General features: G+C 33.6%; 1 protein-coding gene across 5 annotated transcripts in view; it reads right to left on the bottom strand.

The window, feature by feature from the left end:
• PTPRC (protein tyrosine phosphatase receptor type C) overlaps positions 1 to 24,785 on the bottom strand; it is a 120,276-nt gene that overhangs the window by 15,519 nt on the left and 79,972 nt on the right. For all 5 annotated transcript variants that reach the window (XM_023224742.1, XM_023224738.2, XM_023224739.1 and 2 more), the window contains 10 exons: positions 23,609 to 23,817; positions 19,455 to 19,515; positions 13,364 to 13,472; positions 12,638 to 12,672; positions 10,057 to 10,166; positions 9,409 to 9,499; positions 9,242 to 9,318; positions 7,576 to 7,612; positions 7,381 to 7,478; positions 6,567 to 6,692 (listed from right to left, as the gene is read on the bottom strand). In XM_023224742.1, the coding sequence (XP_023080510.1) occupies positions 6,567 to 6,692; positions 7,381 to 7,478; positions 7,576 to 7,612; positions 9,242 to 9,318; positions 9,409 to 9,499; positions 10,057 to 10,166; positions 12,638 to 12,672; positions 13,364 to 13,472; positions 19,455 to 19,515; positions 23,609 to 23,817 (953 nt within the window). The remainder of the gene's footprint in view (positions 1 to 6,566; positions 6,693 to 7,380; positions 7,479 to 7,575; positions 7,613 to 9,241; positions 9,319 to 9,408; positions 9,500 to 10,056; positions 10,167 to 12,637; positions 12,673 to 13,363; positions 13,473 to 19,454; positions 19,516 to 23,608; positions 23,818 to 24,785) is intronic.

Genomic DNA, 24,785 nt, shown 5'->3' with positions numbered 1-24,785 from the left:
TGTAAACATAAACTGCTCAAAAGAGTTCATAATTTCCTCAGGTGTCTTATACATCTTCTCAGCCATGACTGCATTTTCCTTTTTAATCAATAACTAGTAGTTAAGATATCATGCAGGACTTGCATGCACTACCCTGTAAGCAATAACCTACCAGTAAGGTAAGTAAGGTAAAGAAAGTATAACTAAAATTTCTAGGAACTTGCATGCTGTCAAGCCAAAAAAAAAACAAAAACCAAAACAAACATACACCATAAAAGGGGGGTGTGTGGCTGGAAGCTTTTTAGATGTGTGTTTAAAATGATATGGTAAAGGTCATTCTCACAGCTGTTTAAAATAATTCTACTTGATAGGCCAGCAAGCAGGACTAATTCTTATGTGAGCAAATTCTTTATATTTGATGAACATTGTATTCCTTAGACCTTCACATGGTAGCACTGTCAACTCAGAATGTAGAGAGAGGACTGAGGAAAGTCAGCCCAAGGTTACCATTCAGGTTTGTTCTAATTTCAAGGTAACCACCACAAGATGCATAAGTCATAATTCTCTCACCAGGTATAAAGAACCATCTACATTTAGATAACAAAAGAAACATACAAACTAAGTTAATTAACACCAGTAAATCTAGACTACAGAATGTAGCCAGATAGGCATCAACCTAGAAATATACCCTAATATCTATGGATCCGGTGCCTTTGTGGCTTAGTCAAACAAGCATTTAGCCAGAAACTATTGATAGGATTGTTTCACAGCACTCTATAGACATAACAATTAGTAATACCATGGAAATCTAACAAGACTTATGGAGACATATAGAGTAAGTCTGTTTTTCCTGTAGAAATATATCTAGACTATACAGAAATAAAATTTAGATTACTAAAAGGCCTACAATAAATGAAATTAAGAGAAAATCTTAACCCCCTACATAAAGACTTGTAGTTTTTTTAAACAGCTCTATTAAGAGATGTTTTACAATCTTGACAGGTTGCATGTATCCAGGAATTTATCCATTTCTTCTAAGTTTTCCAATTTATTAGCATATAACTGCTCATAGTAGCATCTAATAATCACTAAAATTTCTACAGTATCAGTGGAAATGTCTCTTTTTTCATCTGTGACTGTATTTATTTGAGTCTCCACTCTTTTTCCCTTAGTCTGGCTAAAGGTTTATCAATTTTATCTTTTTTTTTTCTTTTTTTGAGATGGAGTCTCGGTGCAAAGCCCAGGCTGGAGCGCAATGACGCAATCTTCACTCACTGCAACTTTGGCTTCCCAGATTCAAGTATTCTGCCTCAGCCTCCCAAGTAGCTGGGATTACAGGTGCGTGCCACCACATCTGGCTAACTTTTTTTCTTTTTTTTTTTTTTAATTTTTAGTAGAGATGGGGTTTCACCATATTGGCCAGTCTGGTCTCAAACTCCTGATCTCAAGTGATACAGCCACCTTGGCCTCTTAAAGTACTGGGATTTCAGGCATGAACCACTGCATCCGGCCTGTCAATTTTATCTCTTTTTAAAAGACAACATTTTATTTCATTGATGCTTTGTATTTTTTTATTTCAATTTCACTTATTTCTACTTTGATCTTTATTATTTTTTTCTTCCAATTTACCGTTTGGTTTGCGCTTGCTTTTCTAGTTCTTCGAAATGTCTCATGTTGTTTATTTGAAATTTTTCTTTTTTAATGCAGGTGCTTACTCTTACAAACTTTTCTCTTAGTGCTGCTTTCACTGTATCACATAGGATTTGGTTTGTTGTGTTCCCATTTTCTTTTGTTTTGAGAAATTTTAAGATTTCCTTCGTGATTTCCTCATTGAATCAGTGGTCATTGAGGAATACACTGTTCACTCTCCACAAGTTTCTTTAGTTTCCAAAATTCTTGTTATTGATTTCTAGTTCGATTGTAGTCAAAGAAAAGTTTATATAATTCATTTTTTAAAATTTTATAAGACTTGTTTCATAGCATATCACAAGGTATGTCCCTGAGTATGATCCATGGATCTGAAGAATGTGTATCCTTCAGACATTGGTTGAAGTGTTCTATAAATGTCTATTAGGTTGATTTGATCTAAAATGCAAATGAAGACCAATGTTTCTTTGTTGATTTTCTTCCTAGGTGATCTGACTAATGCTGAAAGTAGGGTGTTGAAGTCTCCAACTACTATTGTATTGGAGTCTATCTCTCTCTTTAGCTCTAATAATATTTGCTTTATATATCTGTGTGCTCCAGTATTAGGTGCATGTATATTTGCAATTCTTATATCCTCTTGCTGAATTGACTCCTTTATCATTACACAGAGACAATCAAAGTCTCTTTTATTCGTTTTTGTGTTGAAATATACCTGTGTGATATAAGCATAGGTACTCCTTCTCTTTTTAGGTTTCCATTTACATAGAATATAATTTTCCATCTCTTATTTTAAGTCTGTTTGTGTCTTTACAGGTGAAGAATGTTTCTTGTAAGCAACAGATTGTTGGGTCTTGTTTTGTTAATCTATTCAGCTACTCTATGTATTTTGTTTACAGAGTTTAATACACTAATATTCAATGTTATTGTTGATAAATAAAGGCTTACTCCTGCCATTTTGTTATTTCTTGTATGGTTATTTTGTGGCCTCCTCTTCCTTCTTTCTTTTCTTCCTGTCTTCCTTTAAGTGAAGGTGATTTTTCTCTGGTGGTCTGTTTTAATTTCTTGCTTTTTATTTTTATGTATCTGTTGAATGCTTTTGGATTTGGGGTTATCATAAGGCTTGCAAACAATGTCTTATAATCCATTATTTTATGCTGAAGACAACAGAGATTGTGTAAACAAACTAACAAGCAAAGTGTAATATAATGAAAATGCTACATTTTAACTTCATTCTTCCATTTTTTATCATTTTCTTATTTCAATTCATTTATTATTTTGCTCTCCAGGTCTTGAAAAGTCAGTGTCACCATTATTTTTGGTACCCAAAACCTGAACAGACAACAAGTAATGAGATGGAGATTCTAATGAAAAGTTTCCCAGCAAAGAAAAGCCCAGGACCTAATGGCTTCATTACTGTATTTTATCAAACATTTAAAGAAGACTAATACAAATTCTACTCAAACTATTCCAAAAAATGGAAGAGAAGGGAATTCTTCCAAACTCATTCTACAAAGCCGGTATTACTCTGATACCAAAACCAGACAAATACACATCAAGAAAAAGAAAACTACCAGTCAATATCCCTGCAACAAGCCTCAACAAAATACTAGCAAACTGAATTCAACAACACATTAAAAATATCATTTGTCCTGATCAAGTGGCATTTATCCAAGGGATGCAAGGATGGTTCAACATACACAAATCAATTATTGTGATACATTCTATCAACAGAATGAAGGACAAAAGACATATGATCATTTCAATTGATGCTGAAAAATTATTTCATAAAATTCAACATCTCTTCATATTGTTCATAAAAAACCCTCAAAAAACAGGATAATGAAGGAACATACCTCAACAGAATAAAAGTCACATATGATATACCCGCAGCTAGCATCATACTAAATGAAAAAAAAACCGAAAGCCTTTCTTCTAAGATCTGGGTAAAGACAAGGATGCCTACTTTCACCACTGTTGTTCAACACAGTACTGGAAGTCCAAGCTAGAGCAATCAGACAAGAGAAAGAAACACATGGCATCCAAATTGGAAAAGAAGAAGTCAAATTATCCTTGTTTACACATTATATGATCTTATATTTGGAAAAACCTAAATACTTCACCAAAAAAACTACTAGAACTGATTCACAAATTCAGTAAGATCATAAGATACAAAATCAACATTAAAAAACAGTATGTTTATATGCCAACATTGAACTATCTGAAAAAGAAATCAAGAAAGTAATCTCATTTGCAGTAGATAAAAACAACATAAATACCTAGGAATAAACTTAACCAAATAAGTGAAAGATCTCTACAATGAAAACTGGGAAACACTGATGCAAGAAATTGAAGAGGACATAAAAAATGGAAAGCTATTCCATGTTCAAGACTCAGTATTGTTAGAATGTTCATACTACTCAAAACTATCTACAGATTCAATGCAATCTCTATCAAAATACCAATAATATTCTTTACAAGTAGAAAAAATAATCCTAATATTTATGTGAAACCACAAAAGACCCAGAATAGCCAAAGCCATCCTAAGTGAAAAGAACAAAGCTAGAGGAATCACAATACCTGACTCGAAATTATACTTCAGAGTTATAGTAACCAGAACAGCATGGTACTGGCATAAAAACATACATAGAGCAATGCAACACAATGGAGAACACATAAATAATTCTATAAGTCTACAGTGAACTCGTTTTTGACAAAGGTACCAAGAATACGCATTGGGGAAAGGACAGTCTCCACAATAGATTGTACTGTGAAAACTGGATACTCATATGTGGAAGAATGAAACTAAACCCCTACCTCTTGCTGTATATAAATATTAAGTAAAACATGGATTAGACTTAGATATAAGACCTTAATCTATGAAACTACTAAAAGAAAATGTTGGAGGAACTCTCCAGGACATTGGTTTGTGCAAAATTATTGAATAATATCCCACGAGCACAGGCAAACATAGCAAAAATGAACAGGTAGAATTACATCAAGTTAGAAAGGTTCTGTACAGCAAAGAAAACAATCAACAAAGTGAAGAGACAAGCCACAGAATGAGGGAAAATATTTGCCAACACTCTTTCTGACAAAGGACTAATATTCAGAACACATAAGAAGCTTCTAGAACTTCATAATAAAAAATCTAATAATCTGGTTTTTAAATAGGTAAAAGATCTGAATAGACATTTCTCAAAAGAAGACATATAAATGGTAAACAGATATATAAAAAGGTGGTCAATATTATTTATTATCAGAGAAATGCAAATCAAAACTATATTAAGTTATCACCTCGTTGCAGTTATAATGACTTATATATAAAAGACAGCCAAGAATGAATGCTTGCAAGGATGTGAAGAAAAGGAAACCCTCAGACAATATTGGTAAGAAAGTAAATTAGTACAACAACTATGTAGGACAATTTGGAGGTTTCTCAAAAACAAACAAACAAACAAACAAACAAAAAAATAAAAATAGCACTACCATGTGATCCGGCAATCCCACTGTTAGGTATATACCCCAAAGAAAGGAAACAATAGATTGAAGAGATATCTGCACTCCCACATTTATTGGAGCACTATTCATAATAGTCAACTTTTGGAAACAACCTAAGCATCAATCAATAGATGAATGGATAAAGAAAATGTAGTACATATATACAATGAAGTATTATTCAGCCATAAAAAGGGGTAAGATATAGTCATTTGCAACAACATGGATGGACCTGGAGGACTTACGTTAAGTGAAATAAGCCAGACACAGAAATACAGACTTCATATATTGTTACTTATTTGTGGGAGCTAAAATTTAAAATAATTGAACTCTTGGATATACAGAGTAGAATGATGGTTATCGAAGGATGGGAAGGGTATGGCAGGGGTGGAAATGGTGATGGTTAATGTGTACAAAAATATAATTAGATAAAAAGAAGAAGATCCAGTATTTGATAGCACAACAGGATGACTATTCAACAATAATTTATTATAGATTTCAAAATAAACAAAGGAGTGTAATTGGATTGTTTGTAACACAAAGAAAGGATAAATGCTTGGGATAATGGATGCCCCATTTACCCTGATGTGATTGTTATGCATTGTATGCCTGCATCAAAACATCTCATTTACCCCATAAATACACCTACCATGTACCCAAAAAAATTAAAAATAAAATTCATTTGTTGGAAATAAAAGATATATTTTACATACCATAAAGTTCACCAGTTTAAAATGTACAATTCAGTATTCATATTACATTCACTAAAGGATACAACCATCACCTTTATATCTAATTATAGAACATTTTCATCATCACAAAATGAAAGGCTGTTCTTATTTGCAGCCACTCCCCATTTCTGTTTGACCTCCTCAGCTCCAGGCAACCAGTGATCTACTTTCTGTCTTTATTGGCTTGCCTATTGTGGATTTTTCATATAAATGGAATTATATAATATGCATGATGACTTCCATTTTAACTATTATCTAAGGCCACAATGACCTCCTTATTTTCTGAACTAAACATTCCATCTCTGCTGCATAGTTAGAACTTTATACTTCTTAGAGTGTTCTCTATTTCTGTCATTTCTCTTATGGAAAAATATAATTTTTTCATAAAAGTAGAAACTCACAATAAGGACAAATTGCTTATTCTTTTAATAATTTGATTATGTATTCAACACATTTAATGGACCTTCCCTCTTTTTATAATACTTCCAGGGTCACGGTATAATACTTTCGATTTGACTTGGACAAAAACGTCTTGACCAGTGACTTAAATTTGACCCTATTGGCTTTTGTCATTGTTCTAATCACAGCTTTTCATCCTAAAGGTTATCAAAAATAATTTTTCCTGATATATTTTAATGTCTCAAATTTAATATTCCATAATTATATTTTTATAAAAACAGTATCAAAACAAATTTATGTAAAAAGCAAACTCACATTTACAATGTTCAATTTCTGAATGATGTAATCTGGACACCTTTTGTGCTGGTTGATCTTTACAACAACATCTCCAAAAGCCCGAGTGCCCTCTTCCATTGATGGCCAGTATTCTGCACACTTGTTCTATATTTAAAAAAATTATTAAGTATTTCAATTTTTAATTTAAGCCAATTTTTATCCAACTTTCTTTAAAGAGTGAAAACAAAACCTATACTCATTTGAAATTCTCAAAACATTTGTGTAGTTCAAGCACATATAAACCTTAAGCTGTGATGCTTAATATATGTTCTATTTCCCACTTATGAGTCCTGTAGAATTTCCTTCACACTTTTTAGCGAGATGATCTTTCCAGGCTTACATGCATGTTAAGAGAGGACACAATCATTTGTCAGCAAAAAAGATGTGATTGCTTGTGGTTAATTTTAGGTAGGGGGACAGAGAGGCTTTTACTCCTAAAGTCACATTACATGACTCACCACCTGTCTGCCCAAGGTCAGTTTTGTTTCGAGTATTAAGTTCTTGTGAAGCTAAAACAGTGAAATTTACTGAATTTATAACAACACTGCAAAGAAACAGGAATCAAGTTTAATTAATCGGAAGCCTTGAAATTTTATGCATACAGACATATATTTGTATGTTAAAAGTTTCAGTTTTCTACATGTATGAAAAATTTAAATAAAAGTTAACACTGATTAAAATAGAGAACTCTCTGTTTAGTCATGAGGCAGATATATGTGGCTTTTCAAAATGCCATTCAACACTTTATTTTCCTAACCCCAAGATCCACACTATGAATCTTCTTGGTTCTTACCCTGTTTCCTTCTTCACATCGAGTGACCATGACAATAACTGTGGCTTTCTGTTCCCAAATCATCCTCCAGAAATCATCAACAGTTTCATCCCTGGGACCTATGAGGTAAACAAATAAAAGCTGATAAGAAATGTTTTTTTAAAAGTGTTATAAAACAATTTTTCAAAAAGAATATTGGATTATCAAAGAAATTACCTTGTGCAGCAATGTATTTCCTGGGTTCTTTGAAACCCTATTGAAAACACATGCAAAGATATGTCATTTGCTGAACATTCAATTACTCATTAACATGAAAAATTGTGAGTTAGAGAAACTGCTTTAGATCTATCATTTTGTGATTGTGAATTTCTCTGGGCAGTTTCAAAGTATTAAGGGGATTTTATTAATTGGTGGTCAGGCATTTAATTGTGTTCAACATGTTAGCATTTGCAAAGAATATTCATGACTTTCATGTATCTTTGCTGTAAACTTCAAACAATTTTAACACTAGGCTTCATCTTCATCTGGGATGCTGTTGTAATTTACAAAAGTGCTCTAGACATTTCAACATTTTATATCCTGCCAACTCTTATAGGATCATCTACCACTATTTAAACCTGCTCACCAGCCATGTAGTTACTTTTGGGATGTTTATTCAATTTCTTTCAACAAATCATTCTTGGATTTTACCCGCATTTTCACCTCTTAATTTCTGCTGGAATATGATGATTCCCTAGACTTCTCTGCCATTTCAGATAAGAGAACTTTCATTTCATTACCTACAATGTCTGCTTTCTCTGCTCCTGTTACCAAGATAAAGGAGTACAGAGGCAGATAAAATATTATACTGGCTTCTTCCAGAATTATCTCAGACTCCTAAATTCATCTAAGCAATGAAAGGAGCTCTTCAGAAAGAGATGGCCTTTACCATTGGATTAAATTTGAAACATGGGTCACAAGAATTCAACATCAATTTAAGTAACTTCCTCTATCTCATGACACAGTATTGCGCATACATTCATTTAGTAAGTATTCATTGAACAGCTACAATATGTTAGTCACCTATCTAAAAGCAGAAGACACATGCTTTCTGGGAGCTCCAAGTTCCAATGGAGAAACATAAGTAACCTGATACCATAATTGCCATATATATTTGAATAGAAAATATAGTTGCTTCTGGTAGGTGAGGACACTGAGAAAATGGTAGATTTGGGGAGAAAAAAAGAATTTTTTCAGTCTGTATATATTTTTATGCTGTTTACAATTATTTATCCTATGTAATGCATTAATTATTTAACATTTGTATAATAAATTAAATTTTAAAATATTTTAAATAAATTAACCACGTACAGACATTTACATTTCTGCATAAATCCAGTGGATAGATGATCAGTGTTGATGAGGAATGTGTGCTGAAATTTAGTGTGATTAAATTAAAGGATAACATTTTGGAGTCAGTCAGACTCTGGTTGAATTTCAACTCAAATATTTACCGGTTGTGTGAATAAGAACAAGGTAATTAACTAAACTGAGCCTCCCAGTCCTCACTTATACTGCATATGGCTGAGGCAAATGTGGGCTTCTTTTGAGAAATACATGCATAGATTATTTAGTTTAATATCTAGCACATAAGAGGCACCAGAGTATATTAAATTAATTCTTAATATAATTTTGTTTGTAGAGGAAAATTCTATGTTATACCCAATACCAGTAGTCACATAATAAATAACTGTCCTTGCAAATATTAATAATTTCCTGTTTATATCAGTGACATATGGGTTCACTTCAAAATATTTTTAATAATATTTCTAAAATTTTGCCAAGACAAAGAAGGAGCTGAATGAAATATACAGGAATAAGAAAAATGCAAATTTTTACTCACATCAATATAGCTGGCATTTATGTAGTTTGACCCTGCATCTCCATTTATCTCAGAGAGTTCAACACGGTTATAATCATCTGTTTAAGGAAAAGAAAAATAAACAAGTGAAATAATGAACAATCAAGGGGCCTAAACATATGGGAATTCAATACTCAGTAAGTACTCACAAGGAAGAATGTCAACGTAACGGTTTTTATTCTGGTTAAAGGGCTTTCGAGCTTCCTTTATAGGAAACTTGCTGAACACCCGTGGGATGCTCTGAAAGAAACAATGATTTCTTGGATCACAGAAGATTCAGGAAAAATGATCATTTTGAACAAATGAGATATCCTGTAAAATATTTTCCTCATATTGCTAAAAAAATTTGCTTAGAGTAATTGAAATTAAGATCAGGAATTATATAACAATAAAATCACTTTTTAAAAAAAATGTAATGATTGACAACTTTCAGAACAAATCTCTTGAGTAGAGACAAATTTAGGATTAGTTGTTGTGTCACTATAAAATTCATTTAAAAACAGATACTTGGATGAGTACCTAGAGTACAACTACAAAATCAGCCAAATACATTTTGTGACACAACTTCATAATACAATAAAGTATTACATTGAAATATTTACTAGCTCCACACTATAATCTCGTCAACCTCTATGAGTCTCTCTTCTGGTTCATAGATATCTACTAATTATATCTATCTTTCTTATGTTGCAATATCAAGTGGGATAAATTATGAAGGCAAATTGCAATATAAATACATTTAAAGTGGAATTGCCTTGATGTTGAATTTATCATCATATAACAAAAGCAACACACACCTGAAATTCAGCCAGAAAAAGTCTTCCTTCGTCAGCAATCTTCCTCTTATAAGTTTCCAACAAAATATCTGCATGGATTGGCTCCACATTCATCAGTTGTTTTTCATCATCTGGAAACATATTAAAGATTCAGTACTGGTTATACATGTCTTTCAGGTGGGCATACACATTTCATTAAATTTACACCATGGACTCAATCCTTTAGCTTCTTTCCTCCTCGTACACATTTCATCTGAGAAATCTCACTCACATACAAACATTTACCTACAAATCAATGACTGCTCAATCTTGTACTTCAGATCTCTTCTGGGCTTTATGTTGTTCCCTCTACCAGAATGATCTTCCCCATTTTCTATGCTTAGAGAAGGGATCCCAGACTAAACATCACCATTATAAGGACATTCACATTTGTTTGATAATATGCATTTTATAGCAATTACCATACTTATTTATTTATAATACAATTATTATTTTTCTTTGTATTGTTTTCATTTTCAACTTGTGAAATGCTGTAAACATGCAAATGAAATAAGACAATATGATTAATACCCTTATACCTATGACTCAGCTTAATTTGATCATCTGTTTACACTAAACGGTGAAACAGTTGTGTTAATTCGTTTTGCTTCAAGTATATGAAACACATTATATACTATGTTTGTGAAATAACTTACTAAATAGTAAAAAAGTGTACTAACCATAAAAAGCTATAATTGCATATGGAACTTGAAAACCAAATGCTTTAGAAAGGTGAGAGAATTTAATCTGTCATATATGTAAAAAGTATGTTTCTCCTACTCTTCCAAGTACTACTGATAGTATTTCCTTCAGTAATCATATTAATTTTACCCATTTATAAACAGACAAAGAAAGAAGGTATCCATGAGGGCGACCCATTTATCTTACTGCCCACGGAAACTTTCTATCCAATCACAGTTATCAAACTGGCTATATGCAATTGTTTCTTTAGGTTGTTGGGAATGTCTGGTATTCATTCATTCTGAACTGAGGGCCACATTCAGGGTTTCATGGGGTCTGAATGAGTAAATTCTACTGCATTCCAAGGTGCAATCAGTATCAATTTTGAGATAAAATATTTCATTGACACTTTCCAAGTCCACCTTAACTCCTTGAGATGGATTTTCCTTTTCTGCTCAGGTGTTTATTACTGATTGTGCTCTTCATTCCTCCCTCAGCTTATGAAAATGAATCCTCAGGATACCCTATCTCAGTGTTATTTATTCACTAATATTTATCAAATCCTAGGTACTCACTTTGGTACTGGGCATAAAGCAGTGAATAAGAAAAAAAGCCTCCATGCTTTCACAAAGCTTACATTCAAGTTAGGGGAGGATAATCAACAACCAAATGAATAAATACGTAATAAGAGGTCAGATAGTGTTACATTCTGCAAAGAAAAATAAAGCCTTTTAAGGAGCACAAAAGATTCAACCCTAAAGTTTCTGCATAGAGACCTGGTATCTGCTATTACCAGAGGGAAACACTTCTAACACAGATTAACACAGACAAAGGAGTTCTGAAATTATTCCTGTCTTAAGCATGAGAAAGCAAGTAAATTTCTTTATTGTAAACAAAGTTTCAATTTCTGTAAAGGTTCAACTTTGTCCCCTTCTATTGGATTAGAAATCACATTTTTAAAAAATTAAATAATATAAATGTTGAAAAAAAAAGATAAACAAATTTGTTTTCTTCTTCTAAGTAAAATTGCTGTTCTTGCCCTGTTCATAAACGTGTCTTTAGTGGGAGCAGCCACCATTCCACCCCGGCAGGGACTTGAGGAGATGTACCATCTCCCCATCTCTGTGACTTCCATCCACTCTTCCCTCCACCACTCCCTAATTTGTTGGTCCATTGGTTCCCCACAGTCTTAACAGACCAGATTTCTGCCCTCACACACAGTTTTCTATCTTCTATATATCTATAGAATCATACACATTCAACTACTAGGGCATGTATCAAATTACCGCCGTATTTGTTGATATATCTGCTTTCCTCTATTAGATTACAAACCCTTTAAGGGCAGAGACTGTGCCTGTCACTGTAGTACTCTCAGTACCTGGCACAATGCTTGGTGTACACTGGGAACTTCACAGGTGCTGAGTGAGTAAAGGAATTTAAGTTTTATCACTGTATCAATGGAAGTCCAAGTTAAATTCAAAATGCCCAGTTCTTATTTAAAATGAATGGGACTGGGCGCAGTGGTTCATGCCTGTAATCCCAGCATTTTGGGAGGCCAAGGTGGGTGGATTATTTGAGGCTAGGAGCTCAAAAACAGCCTGGGCAACATGGTGATATCCCATCTCTACTAAAAATACAAAAAGTAGCTGGGCCTGGTGGTTTGTGTCTGTAATCCCAGATACTTGGGCAGCTGAGGCACAAGAGAATTGCTTGAACCTGGAGGCGGAGGCTGCAGTAAGGAGAGATTACACCACCACACTTCAGCCTGGGCGACAGAACGAGACTTTGTCTTAAAATAAATATAAATAAATAAATGAAATAAAATGAATGGATTCAAATGCAGGGGAAGGAATATTCATCAGCAAAAAATATGCATACTTACCCCTTTCAACAAGCTCCTGTTGTTCATCCAAATTGCTGTGAAAATAGGAAAAATAAGTTTCTATATTCTCAAGAAGCACAGAATTCAGTTGGTATTCAACTTACATTTAATGAATATCTTGAAGGGAAAGGAAGGAAGTCAGGGAGAAGAAAAGTAGACGAGAGGAAGGGAGAAGAGGGAAAGAGGGAAGGCGGGAAGAGCCTGGAGCAGAGGGAGGACGAAAGGTTGGGAGAGAGGAGAGTCAGAGAGGAGAGAGGAGGGTGAGGGAGGAAAAGAAACAACCAAGACTTGTCTGCTAAACGCACATAAGTAGCCAAATGATTTTATTTTAAATCTTCTGTTTTTCATAAGATGTGGTTGTTTCTGGCCAACGAAGCACATTAACTTCCCCAGACATATCCTGCCTTTCTTTTGCTTTTGTCACTCCTAGATCCCTCTGACCCACTTTGTACTAAAAACACACACACATTCTTTTCACTGGTTACTATTAAACAAGTCCACAACATTATTAGTAAATTAAGAAAATAATATTAATGTTTAATTCAAACCAATAAAACCATATTAAAAGTTTTTGATTAAAAGTTCTGTCATGAAGTGGGTGGGCTTTATGCTGTCTTCTCTCTAGTTCATGTATTTCATTTAACTGGTTCCCTCACTGCCATATGGATATGCATTTGCGCCATTACTACTACCATTATTATTTGAAAATTCATAATCAACTCTTACCAGGATCTTTTCTTATGTAGATCATAGATTTTATAGAGAACAACGAGTAGGGCTATTGATGTCACAATAATCAGAAATCCCAGAAATGCTATCAGTGCCTTAGAATTAACTAGAAATGAAAAATAACACATTCAGAGAACCATTGTCAAACAACTTGCTAGACTGGTGGAATAATCACCTCCAAAGTATTTACATTTTAATATTTTTCAATTTATTGTGAGGTTTTAAAAAATAAACATTTTAGAATAAGGTCAAATACAATAAAGTTCTAATTCTGTGATTTTGGCCATATTGTTCAGAACCAACAAAAACATTTTATATTTAAGGAGAGTAAAAACAGAAGAACAATTTTCTTTCTCTTGATTAAATAAAGTTATTCTATAAGACACATTTAAATTTAATTCTCTTTTTTTCAGACATTTCATTTTGAAGGGATCAAGGAGGCAATCCAGTTATTATAATTTTTGGAGACAAACTCATACAGTTTAACTTTGTATGCAGAAGAGGGTAGTCTCTTAAGGGGCTGAGAAGGACTTCTACTTCACAAAGATAAACCCTCTTACCTGTTCATTGAGGTGTAAAATCAACTCAAGAGACAAAAATGGTTTCATTCTGTAGTTAGGATAAGACTTACCCTGACTTAAATATTCACTAAGTTTAATGTGAAATCCTGGCTTTTTCTAAGGAAAGGGCATAGAAGAGAGGGTGTATTGGAAATATCTCCAGCATATTCACCTTTTCTTACGTAGTGAAAACACAGCAAAATAATGCGGTGACTTAAGAGCCTCAGCTCTAGAGCCAGACTGCTTAGCTTCTAATCCTAGCTCTACCACTTCTTAGTTGGGAACTTAGCCAGATTCCTTATTATCTTTGTCCCTCCTTTCCCCAAATCCCAAAATGTGACTAAAGATGTTGATTCACAGTAAACACGTAGCACGGTGGCTGGGAAGTAGTAAGCACCGATTATTCACTATTCATAAAAAATATTTTTGGCTTTTGGTCGTCTGCCAAACTCAGCTCTGGGTACTTAGGATATCTACAAAAAGAAAAACAAGAGTCCTGTTCTCATGGAACTTACTCTCTAGTGAAGAAAAATAGATAAGTAATAATAAACAGAAGAAATAAGTAAATGGTCAAGTAGGTTAGAAGATAAGAAAGGCTGTGATGATAAAAGGGAAGACAGTCCGTGGAAATGCTACAAAATATAAGGCAGAAAAAAATAGTAGTTTTCAGGAAATCTGCATTCTCTTTGGGGGAAACAGACACTAGAAAGGTAACTGAACAGACAGGCACAGTGGTTTACCCCTGTAACCCCAGCACTTTGGGAGGCTGAGGTGGGTGGATCACTTGAGGCCAGGAGTTTGAGAGTAGCCTGGCCAACATGGTGAAACCTCATCTCTACTAAATATACAAAAAAATTAGCTGGGCATGGTGTGTGTCTGTAATGCCAACTACTTGGGAGGTTAAGACATGAGAATTACTTGAACCCAGGAGGCAGAGGTTGCAGTGAGCCAAGATTGCACCACTGCACTCCAACCTGGACGACAGAGCAAGATTCTGTCAAAAAAGAAAAGAAAAAAGAAAGGCAAGTGAACAAATGAAATAATTATGTATTTTGTCATATAGTCTGAAAAAAATAAGTAGAGTGATAAGGAAGTAGAGGGGACGTATTTTATGTGTGGTGAGTGGAGGCCTTGAGCATGAGACAGTTTTTCCACAACTGGAAAGATGGAAATGACTCTATCAAGCAAACAGCTGCCAGAAACAGTTCATCTCATGATCAAAATTTCTGTAACTGGGAACTCATACAAATAGGAATATTGAAAGTAATTTCAGATAGAGACTGTAAGACCTGAGCTTGAATTCAGGCTCTGTCATTTCTTTGGCTCATATAGCAAATAGATTAAATTATCCAAACTTGAGTTTCCTCATATACAAAATAGAAATAATTTTATCTCCCTTAAAGGGGTATTTATACTGCCGGCATATATAAAGATGGATGGATAGATGAACGTGAATATATAGGTGGATAGCAGTGAACATTTTTAGGCAAGAAGTTCTTATTGCAATAGGCTTCTAAAATGACCCATAGTGTTCCTTGTCTTATCTCTATCTCAAATTCTTTTCACTGAAATTGTCAATCCATACCAGTGATTACTAGTATACATATATCAATCAGCATGATTGTTTCCAGATTTTGTGAATAAAAACCTCATCAGAGGCAACATCTAACCTCTAGAATACTCTGAAGTGAGATTTTGCAAGAAACTGCAAATGACTATAAGTTAGCATTCCAATCCATAATAATTAATTAAATTAGGTTATAAAAAAAATTAAGCAGCATAAGACTTTTCTCCATACACTTAATAATAAAATAGCCAAGTCTCCAGATAAAGCTTGCATTCTAAGCACACATGTGTTTCCCCCTTCTTTCCAGGAACTCTGCTAATATTAAAGAACTGAAAATGTCGTAGATCTATAAGGACAGAGAAAATGAGAGAAGGGAAATTAGAGGTAGAGCAATTTCAACAAGTTGTAGAAGGTAGAAAACAAAGGAAAGGAGGCCACAGCCTAAATCAAAGGAACAGATTCCATTTGCTCAGAATGCCTGAGTCTCAGGTTTGAAAGTGACATATGCAGTAAACGTGAAACATGGGTCAGAATATGGAAGTCAAATGTCTATTTACAACAACAACAACAACAACAAATATCTTCTTGAAAAAATACTACCAGGGAGGAGAAGACAGAAGGAAAATTAAATGAAAGCAGTGAGAGACTCAGAATAAAGTCAGGCCCAGTACAGAGAAGGGATGAGGTGCAGGACTAAAATTAGGAGGACAATGTAATTGTCCACATATGCAATAGTTGGAAACCTATCTTCCCGTCCTACTGTGAGAAGAACCACTTTTTCATACTTTACCGTATGACAAGGAGTAGGGTGATTCTGGAGATTAATTTCTGGAGATTAATTGATTGTTGGTGATAATGAATGATATCAGAAAAAAACAAATCAGCAATATCATAGGAAATCTCCTCAGTCACCAAGATCTTCTAAGGACCACAGAACATTTAATCAACCTTTCCTTTTGTCTCACTGTGACTATGACTAGACTACCAATAAGAACTAAGCTCTTAAGGAAACCATCAACACCAAAGGGGAATGCCAATATAGAAAGTCGACTTATGAGTTCTATGACTAATAGACTTGACAAAAGACTACGGGAAGAAAATGCAGCAAAGAATTATCAGATACATAAATCTTCAGGTTACAAAGGTCAATAGTATCCAGAAAAATGGATGAAAAAGATTCAGGGCCAGATTCACACCTGTAATCCCAGCACTTTGGGAGGCCAAGGCAGGAGGATCATTTGAGATCAAGAGTTCAAGACTAGCCTGACCAATATGGTGAAATCCCATCTCTACTGAAAATACAAAAATTAGCCAGGCATGGTGGTGAATGCCTGTAATCCCAGCTACTTGGAAAGCTGAAGCAGGAGTATCACTTGAACCAGGAGGCAGAGGTTGCAGGGAGCCGAGATTGTGCCACTGCACTCCAGCCTGGGCAACAAGAGCGGAGTGAAACTCCCTCTAAAAACAAAAACAAAACAAAGCAAAACAAGCAAACAAAAAATTCAGGTAAGACCAAGAATAAACAGACAAACCTAATATTTCCAGGGGAGGAAAACTTGGAAACAGACCAAAATAAATAAATATATATATATGTATGTGTGTGTGTGTGTATACATATGTGTGTGTGTGTGTGTGTGTATATATATATACATAGAGAGAGAGAGAATCAGGATGAAATTAGAAAGTAAAGTTGGATTCAGGAAAATAAGACAGAAATAATTTTTAAATTCTAAAACTTTTAGCTTAGAATTTTATACCTACTCGATACACTGAACAAGTGCTAGAGTAGAATAAAGATATTTTTATGTATGGAAGAATTGGAATACTTTTTTCTTATACTAGAGTATATATGTTAGTGAAATCAGAAGGAAAAAAAATGTGTGACACAGCAAATCTAAACCAGAAAACTGATGGAGGAATATTTTAAGATGGCATGTGAGAGTGCAGATCAGAAGAAGGAGAAAGGGTCCCCAGGAGTTCAATTGACAATGACATCAAAATACGGGTGGTGGACACCCGTATGTTGTTGGGGGACACCCAACAACACATCTCTAGTAGCTGTACCCTAGCGATTCACAACCCAAGTCCTTTCCTGGAATAGATATCACTATTTTAAAAGTAACTATGTTATTTATCTCTTAGGGTAATGATATTGTGAGCGGAGAGTGAATACAATGTTGTCTCCTTTGTGGAAAAAGGATGTGGGCTAATTTTTTGGCTCCATTGACCTGGAAATCTGATAAAAGTGGAATATTAGCTGGTTACCAGACAACATTGCTAATGGCAAAATGACCCTTGATTGCTAAACTACACCTGAACAGGGAGTGCTATATATAAACTCTATTGTCCTCATGGGAAGTACTAGCTTTGTGTTTCCCTGAGTGCAGTGCTCGCTCATAACTGAGCACACCCTCCCCGGTCGGCATGTCTGGAAGCTATGCCCATGAAAATAGTGTAAGAAATACGATTCCTTTAGGAATGCAGCTCCTACACCTACACATGTGGTCTCATTCTCTCATACGTCAGTTGTCTTTAAGAGTATCATAAGAAAAGTAGCTGGATTACTGCGTGCACTGCTGCAAGGATTCCTGCTGCAAGGATTCCTGCTGCCAGGCTCCCTTGCTAGCATGCTGTGCTTTCTGTTCTGTCTTTCCAAGTGAAATAGTTTCAGATCTGGCCTATTAAGATGTAAGTGTAAGATGTTCAGCTGAGTCTATGACTGCTATAAATTATTTATAATTTAATAGGAAAGATTCCATGAAGTCATTTTTATTATAAAGATATTATAAAAGAAAAAGGTAATGTGGAAATAAAATCAAAGCTATCTTGCTGGATTTTTTTTTGACATTTAACACAAAGAGGTTTTGTTTCATAAATCTGAGCAGAAAGAACTAAAACTTTACGGAGGGCTTAGTAAAGCAGTTTGGAAAATAAGCTGTTTTTATATTTTCTCTTTTGACTTTGCATTCATATCAGTGACTGTGCACATGCATATGTATGTGAGAGAGGAAGACCTAGAAGTGGCAAAGATAGAAAGACCTAGAAGTTGCTGGCAACAAAGTACATACAGTTTAAATAATTCTATTTACAATGTTAACCGGTAGAAAAAGCCCAAAATAGCATACTAGGTCTCCTTCCTCTATAGGCTCAGATCAATTGGTAATGTTAGTAACTCTAGAAAGAGCAGTATACAATATTGCTTTTATATATATATATGTATATATGTGTATATGTATATATATGTATATGTGTGTATATATGTATATATGTGTACATATATGTGTGTATATATGTGTGTGTGTGTGTATATATATTTATACATATGAAGGAAACCATAAGGAGACCCAAAAGTAGAAATGGTTAAAAGTGGTTGCCTGGCAAACAGAATCGTGGTTGGGGAATGTAACATGCAGCTGTTATTTTCATTATTATAATGAAATTTAATCATAAGTAATTTTTTCATGTACACCTTTACTTTGATTAAAATATTTTAAATATCAATGATAAACATTTACATAACTATATTATTATTAGGGAGTGCTTATCATAGCTTCCATTAGGTAAATCAAGACAGACTCATATCAAAGGCCCACTTCTGCTAAGCATATGCTTAAGAGACAATAAAATAAACAGATAATCTAAAATAGTATGCAAAAAATGTTACTAACATAATGATATTTCATAAACATAATCATAATTTAATAGTTTGGGTATATAAATCCTCATGAATTCAACAATCCTTTAATAATTGAATCTCCTAACTTAAATTTAAGATATTGTATTTTAATATATTTAACCTATATATATATGGTTTTATTGACAATTAAAAAATCATATTTATGGAAAAGACATAATTTAAGCATTTAAAAATCAAATGTGATTATAAGTGTAAAATAACATAGCTTTATAAGCATTTATATATATCTTAATATATATAATAAATAGCCCAATGATAACTTACAATATGTTGATTCATATGCAATAGCTGGTTTTCCAGAATAGTCTCCATTGTGATAATAGGCCTGAATTTCAGTAACAAAAAATAAAATAATTAGTTTTCTAATTATTTCTACATTATATCACAATGTAAAACATATATATTATTTTTCATACTATGCTGTGTATTTACATTAAAAGTATGCTGATTTGCTTTAAAGTTAAACTTCAAGGTTATGTCGGTATGTTGTCAAATGTATTTGAAAGACAAAAAGATATCTTATCTCACTTAGCAATAATAATATTAATAGTTATTAAACAATTATTAAATAGTTATTTATAAAATGAAACTGGATGAAGAAATAAAATCCAATACATCAAAATGTTCATAATTAAAAGTTAAAATTCCCTATTAATAGACTAATGTTTAATTTAAAAAGGAAATTCAACCATATGCTGTTTACTAGAATTATGCATAAAATGCACATACTTTTTAAATTGCCCTTAATAAGTTTACTATATAGGCATAAGGATCATAAACACCTGTGTCTCATAAAAAGTAATGCAAATAAAGTGAAAACAATTTACATATACAGGGAAACTGAAAGGAGCCAAAGAGAAGTAAAATCTTTGACCAAAAAAATTTAAGTAAAATATATTTGAATAATATCATTCAAAGAGAATAATATATATAATAAATCTGACAAATGTATATCTAAGCTTTTATCCTATGGAGAACATAAAATTTACCCAATATTCACAGAATATTCATAAATATTATACACTGAGCTGTAAAAATTATTCTACAAATCCAATAAAGCAGAAATTGTAAAAGCCAATTAACTTTTATAAATTAATAATTAATAGCAATAAGAAATTAAAGCACCAGAAATGTAGAAAATCTCTCTTAAATAATGGATATATTAAAAACTCTTCCAAGTTATAACTACAGGCTAATTAGAAATCATCAATAATCAAAATGTTTTACTTTAAGAATCATTGATTACATTTCATGTGAAGGCCTTCAGAAATTAGTGATAAACTATATAGACATGGGATAGAGTCAATCAAAGTACAATTTTCTTCTTTTAGCTTATAAAAATGAAAAAAAAACTACAAGGATGAAAACAGTTTTAATCTGAAAGTCACCTGAAGAACATCAAAATAAATCTATGGAAAAGAAAAGTAATAATAATAAATCGACTTCATTAATTTATTAACCAGAGATCACAATGGTGCAAAAACTGAAATGACTGCTCTCTCATGAAGGTGTAAACACAAAACATGATAGCAGAGACAGAAATAAGCATAAAAAGAAGATATGGCAAGTATAATGAAGAAAACAAAAGACAGTCTTTTGAAGAGTGGGGGAAGAGAATTCGAAACTGAGTAATTATCTCCTAGTTTGAATGTTAAGGTTCAATTTTAATATGATGTAAACCTATATTTTTCCAGAATAACTTATATGATTTGAAGAGTGGGAGAGGTATATTCTAGGAAGTGGGAAGAGCGTGGAGTGAGGTGGCTAAAGAGAGTAACACCTAGGTGCCTCTTAGAAACTACAGAGAAACCAGTGCACCTGGAGCTTAATGGACACTGGGGAAGCAGTGGGAAATGAAGTATAATATGTGATGAGGTGACAATAATAAAATATTTCTTTTACATTGACTATTCTTTGAAAAAAGTATATATGGCACCTCACTCAAAAAGATTAAAATATCTGAAAAGACTAATCCTATTGAAAGAAAATGTAAATGAGTCTTAAATAACTTCTCTGCATGAAAGGAATGAAAACAAATTTTTCAGGAACAAATCACTCCTATACTATTTAAAGTTATATAATATAGGCTTGGCACAGTGGCTCATGCCTGTAATCCCAGCACTTTGGGAGGTAAAGTGGGCAGATCACTTGAGATCAGGAGTTCCAGGTCAGCCTGGCCAACATGGTGAACCCCCATCTCTACTAAAAATACAAAAATTAGCCGAGTATGGTGGCCCATGCCTGTAATCCCAGCCACTTGGGAGGCTGAGGCAGGAGAATCGCTTGAACCTGGGAGACGGAGGTTGCTGTGAGCTGAGATCAAGCCACTACACACCAGCCTGGGTGACAAAGTGAGACTCTGTCTCAAAAAAATAATAATAAAAATTTTTAAAAAGTTATACGATATAGAAAAACAGGAACATATAAGCAATGTGTTTATCAGATCAGTGTAACCTTTATACTAAATTTAATAAGAATGATGTCATCCAACGCCTACGTCAACAACATCTCTACTCACTGAATGATCTCCTTTTTGAATATCTACTAATAAAGACAATAAAATAATAGACTGTTGATTTCAATAATACTCTGAGAGAGTAGCACACAATGACAGAGAAGGGGTTTTTCTCTTAGAATGTGACAATAGTTTTGCATCATGTAAACAAATCACACCAGGCCATCACAACTATGGCATCATCTATCATAATGCCATAAAAATCGATAAAATCTAACCTACATTTCCAGTTCAAAAACAAAACCAAAAAGTTTACAAATATAAAAACACTTCTTTAAGTGATAAAGAATATGGGCCGGGCACGGTGGCTCACGCCTGTAATCCCAACAATTTGGGAGGCCGAGGCAAGTGGATTACTTGAGGTCAGGAGTTCCAGACCAGCCAGGTCAACATGGTGAAACTTCATCTCTACTAAAAACACAAAAATTTGCCGGGTGTGGTGGCAGGTGCTTGTAATCCCAGCTACTTGGGAGGCTGAGGCAGGAGAATCACTTGAACCTGGGAGGCGGAGGTTGCAGTGAACTGGGATTGCGCCACCACACTCCAGACTGGGCAACAGAGCAAGACTCCGTCTCAAAACAAAAAACAACAACAAAACAAAACAAAAAAAGAATATGGAGTCGCTTGTCAACATCATATTAAAAAGTTAACTATGGAAATTTCTATTTAACAGGAATAAAAGTGACAGATACATTTGTTTAAAAATAAAAAGGGGAATTATGTAAGACTTAAAGTGCTGTGAAGAAAATTAAAAGGCAAATTATAAACCCATAACAACATTTATTATGCATGTGACAAAGAGTTTACTATCATTAATATTCAAGGCATTTCTCCAGAGAAAACTGGATAAAAGAGGTAAAGAATAACACAACAATAAGTAAAGAAATTTCATTAAAATAAAGTTTTTTATCATATTTCAACCTCCAAATATATTTCATATGATATTTCAACTTCCAAATAAAGAAAAAGAAAGGCATGTTCAGTGTTGGTGAGCCTCTCAAGAAGCAGTCATTTCACGCACTGATACACAAGGGCAATTTGATAAATTTTATAGAAAAAAAAAGCTACATGTCCAAAAAAACTCAAAATACATATACATTCCTTTTAATCCAATAAATGCATTATTAGGAATTTATGAAACAAATTATTAAAGACATATTCAAAAATTTTGCTTTACCGATAAGTGTGTTATCTGAATGTTGTTTATATTAGAGACCAACATAGTTATAGTTAATAGAATACGATGAAGCCATACATAGAATATTATACAGTCATTAAAAACTACATAGTGGTTAAATATTTAACAAAGAAAGGTGTGCATGGTATAGTGATGTATTAAAAATACAGTTTACCAAACTGTATTCAGAATATTGAAAATACATATGTTAAATGCATACAAATGTGTATATTATGAAAATATATGTACAAAATATGATCAGTAGACAGTGAGATAATGAGTATTTTAAATTCTGTAAGCTCACTAGTATTTTCTAGGGTTTCTTTCAAATATTTTCTAATCTCAAGGTACCTGTGAAATTTTGCAAGTGAAAAATTCCACATTAATAAAGACAGAAAGCCAAAGTAAAGATAAGGTAGATTTGGTAAACTAATAATCTGTTGTGTATAAAGTATTGTGCTTCTTAATACAGAAGCAATAATTTAACTATAATTAAGTCGTATTGAAGTTCTAAAATATTCCAGTGAAACATTTGCTTTACACCACTGACTTTAGTTATAGGAATAAAAATTTTAGAGTCAAATAGTTGAGACTTTTTAAGTATTCCATTACACATCAGAGCTTCTCAATCTCATGTGAACAGCGGTCTTAAAGTTATTTAAGTACTATGAGTCAATCATTATCATGTATGTTGGTACTATAGTAATGTAGAGAGAATACTTTTACCTTAAAAGTGTATTGTGTTGAATATTGAAGATTGTTTACAGGGAAATCGCACTTAGATTGTGACACATTTCTAACTAGAGTATTTCCAGCTTCGACTTCCAGATGGTAAAGTCCATTGGGGCCATGAATGTCCTTGGGAGCCTCACACTTGACGCGCATACTATTATCTGATGCCCTGGAGACAGTCATATTCTGGACCTCGCTTGGAGCTATCAAAATGAAGAAAGATTTGTTATTAATAATTTAATAGATGCATATGTAAATTACTTGACAATACTTGGATACAGTATAAAGTATTTTAAGTGTTAGCTTGGGGGTTATAAGTGAGGAAGTTATGATAGTACATAAATTAAAAAGCAATATCAAAACCCTGAAAAATAAATCACTTATTTATTCGGTATTGGCATATAGGTTGTACATGAAGCCATGAGAGTTATTGCAATCCCTGAAGGAGAGTGTGTAGAATTAGAGAATAGAGAAAAGGGGAGGGGAGTGGGGAAGAGAGGGAGTTTTGTGAGAGGAGAGGAAAAATGTTGTTGATTGGCAAACCTCCAAGGCCTGTTATACAATCCAGACACTCCTTTCCTGCAGGGCTAATGTTATCCTGGTAAACACCTAGATGGGTTCTTCAGGAATAGAAACAAATTGTCTGCATTTTCTGTGATATAGAGACTCGAGAAAACAACAAATGCATAGAGCTCCAGGACCTGAACGTTCAAACCAAAACCTAAATGACCTTAAAAGTGTTTTACATTCAGCCCCAAATAGCACAACATTTCTTCAGAAATATAGGGCTCGTTAGGGTCTCTGGAGCTATAGATGCTGCCTTAAAACAGGGCATTTCTTCTTCCCTGTCCTCGATGGAGGTTAGCAGATCTAACTTCGGCCCTAGAAACTATGGAGAGATTATACTAGTGGCAAGAGCCAAACGCCATTGAAAGGAAATCTTAAATGGATAATGTGACGTAAAACAAAATAGTAAGTAGTTGACGGTAACGAAGAGAAGAAAATGCTAATAAAATATTACATTTTATGAACTGTTTTATCAGGTTAACAGAGGTCAGTAGGCTAATGCTTTATGAGACACTGCTAGGTTTCTGATTACAATTAATATTTCCAGATAGTAAAGACAAAAGCAAACAGTGAATGTTTTAACTTAAGTTGCTTAGGTACTTAA

Source organism: Piliocolobus tephrosceles, chromosome 1, assembly GCF_002776525.5.
Source record: "Piliocolobus tephrosceles isolate RC106 chromosome 1, ASM277652v3, whole genome shotgun sequence".
In the NCBI taxonomy this organism is placed as follows: domain Eukaryota; kingdom Metazoa; phylum Chordata; class Mammalia; order Primates; family Cercopithecidae; genus Piliocolobus; species Piliocolobus tephrosceles.
This window is presented reverse-complemented; position numbering and strand designations above follow the sequence as displayed.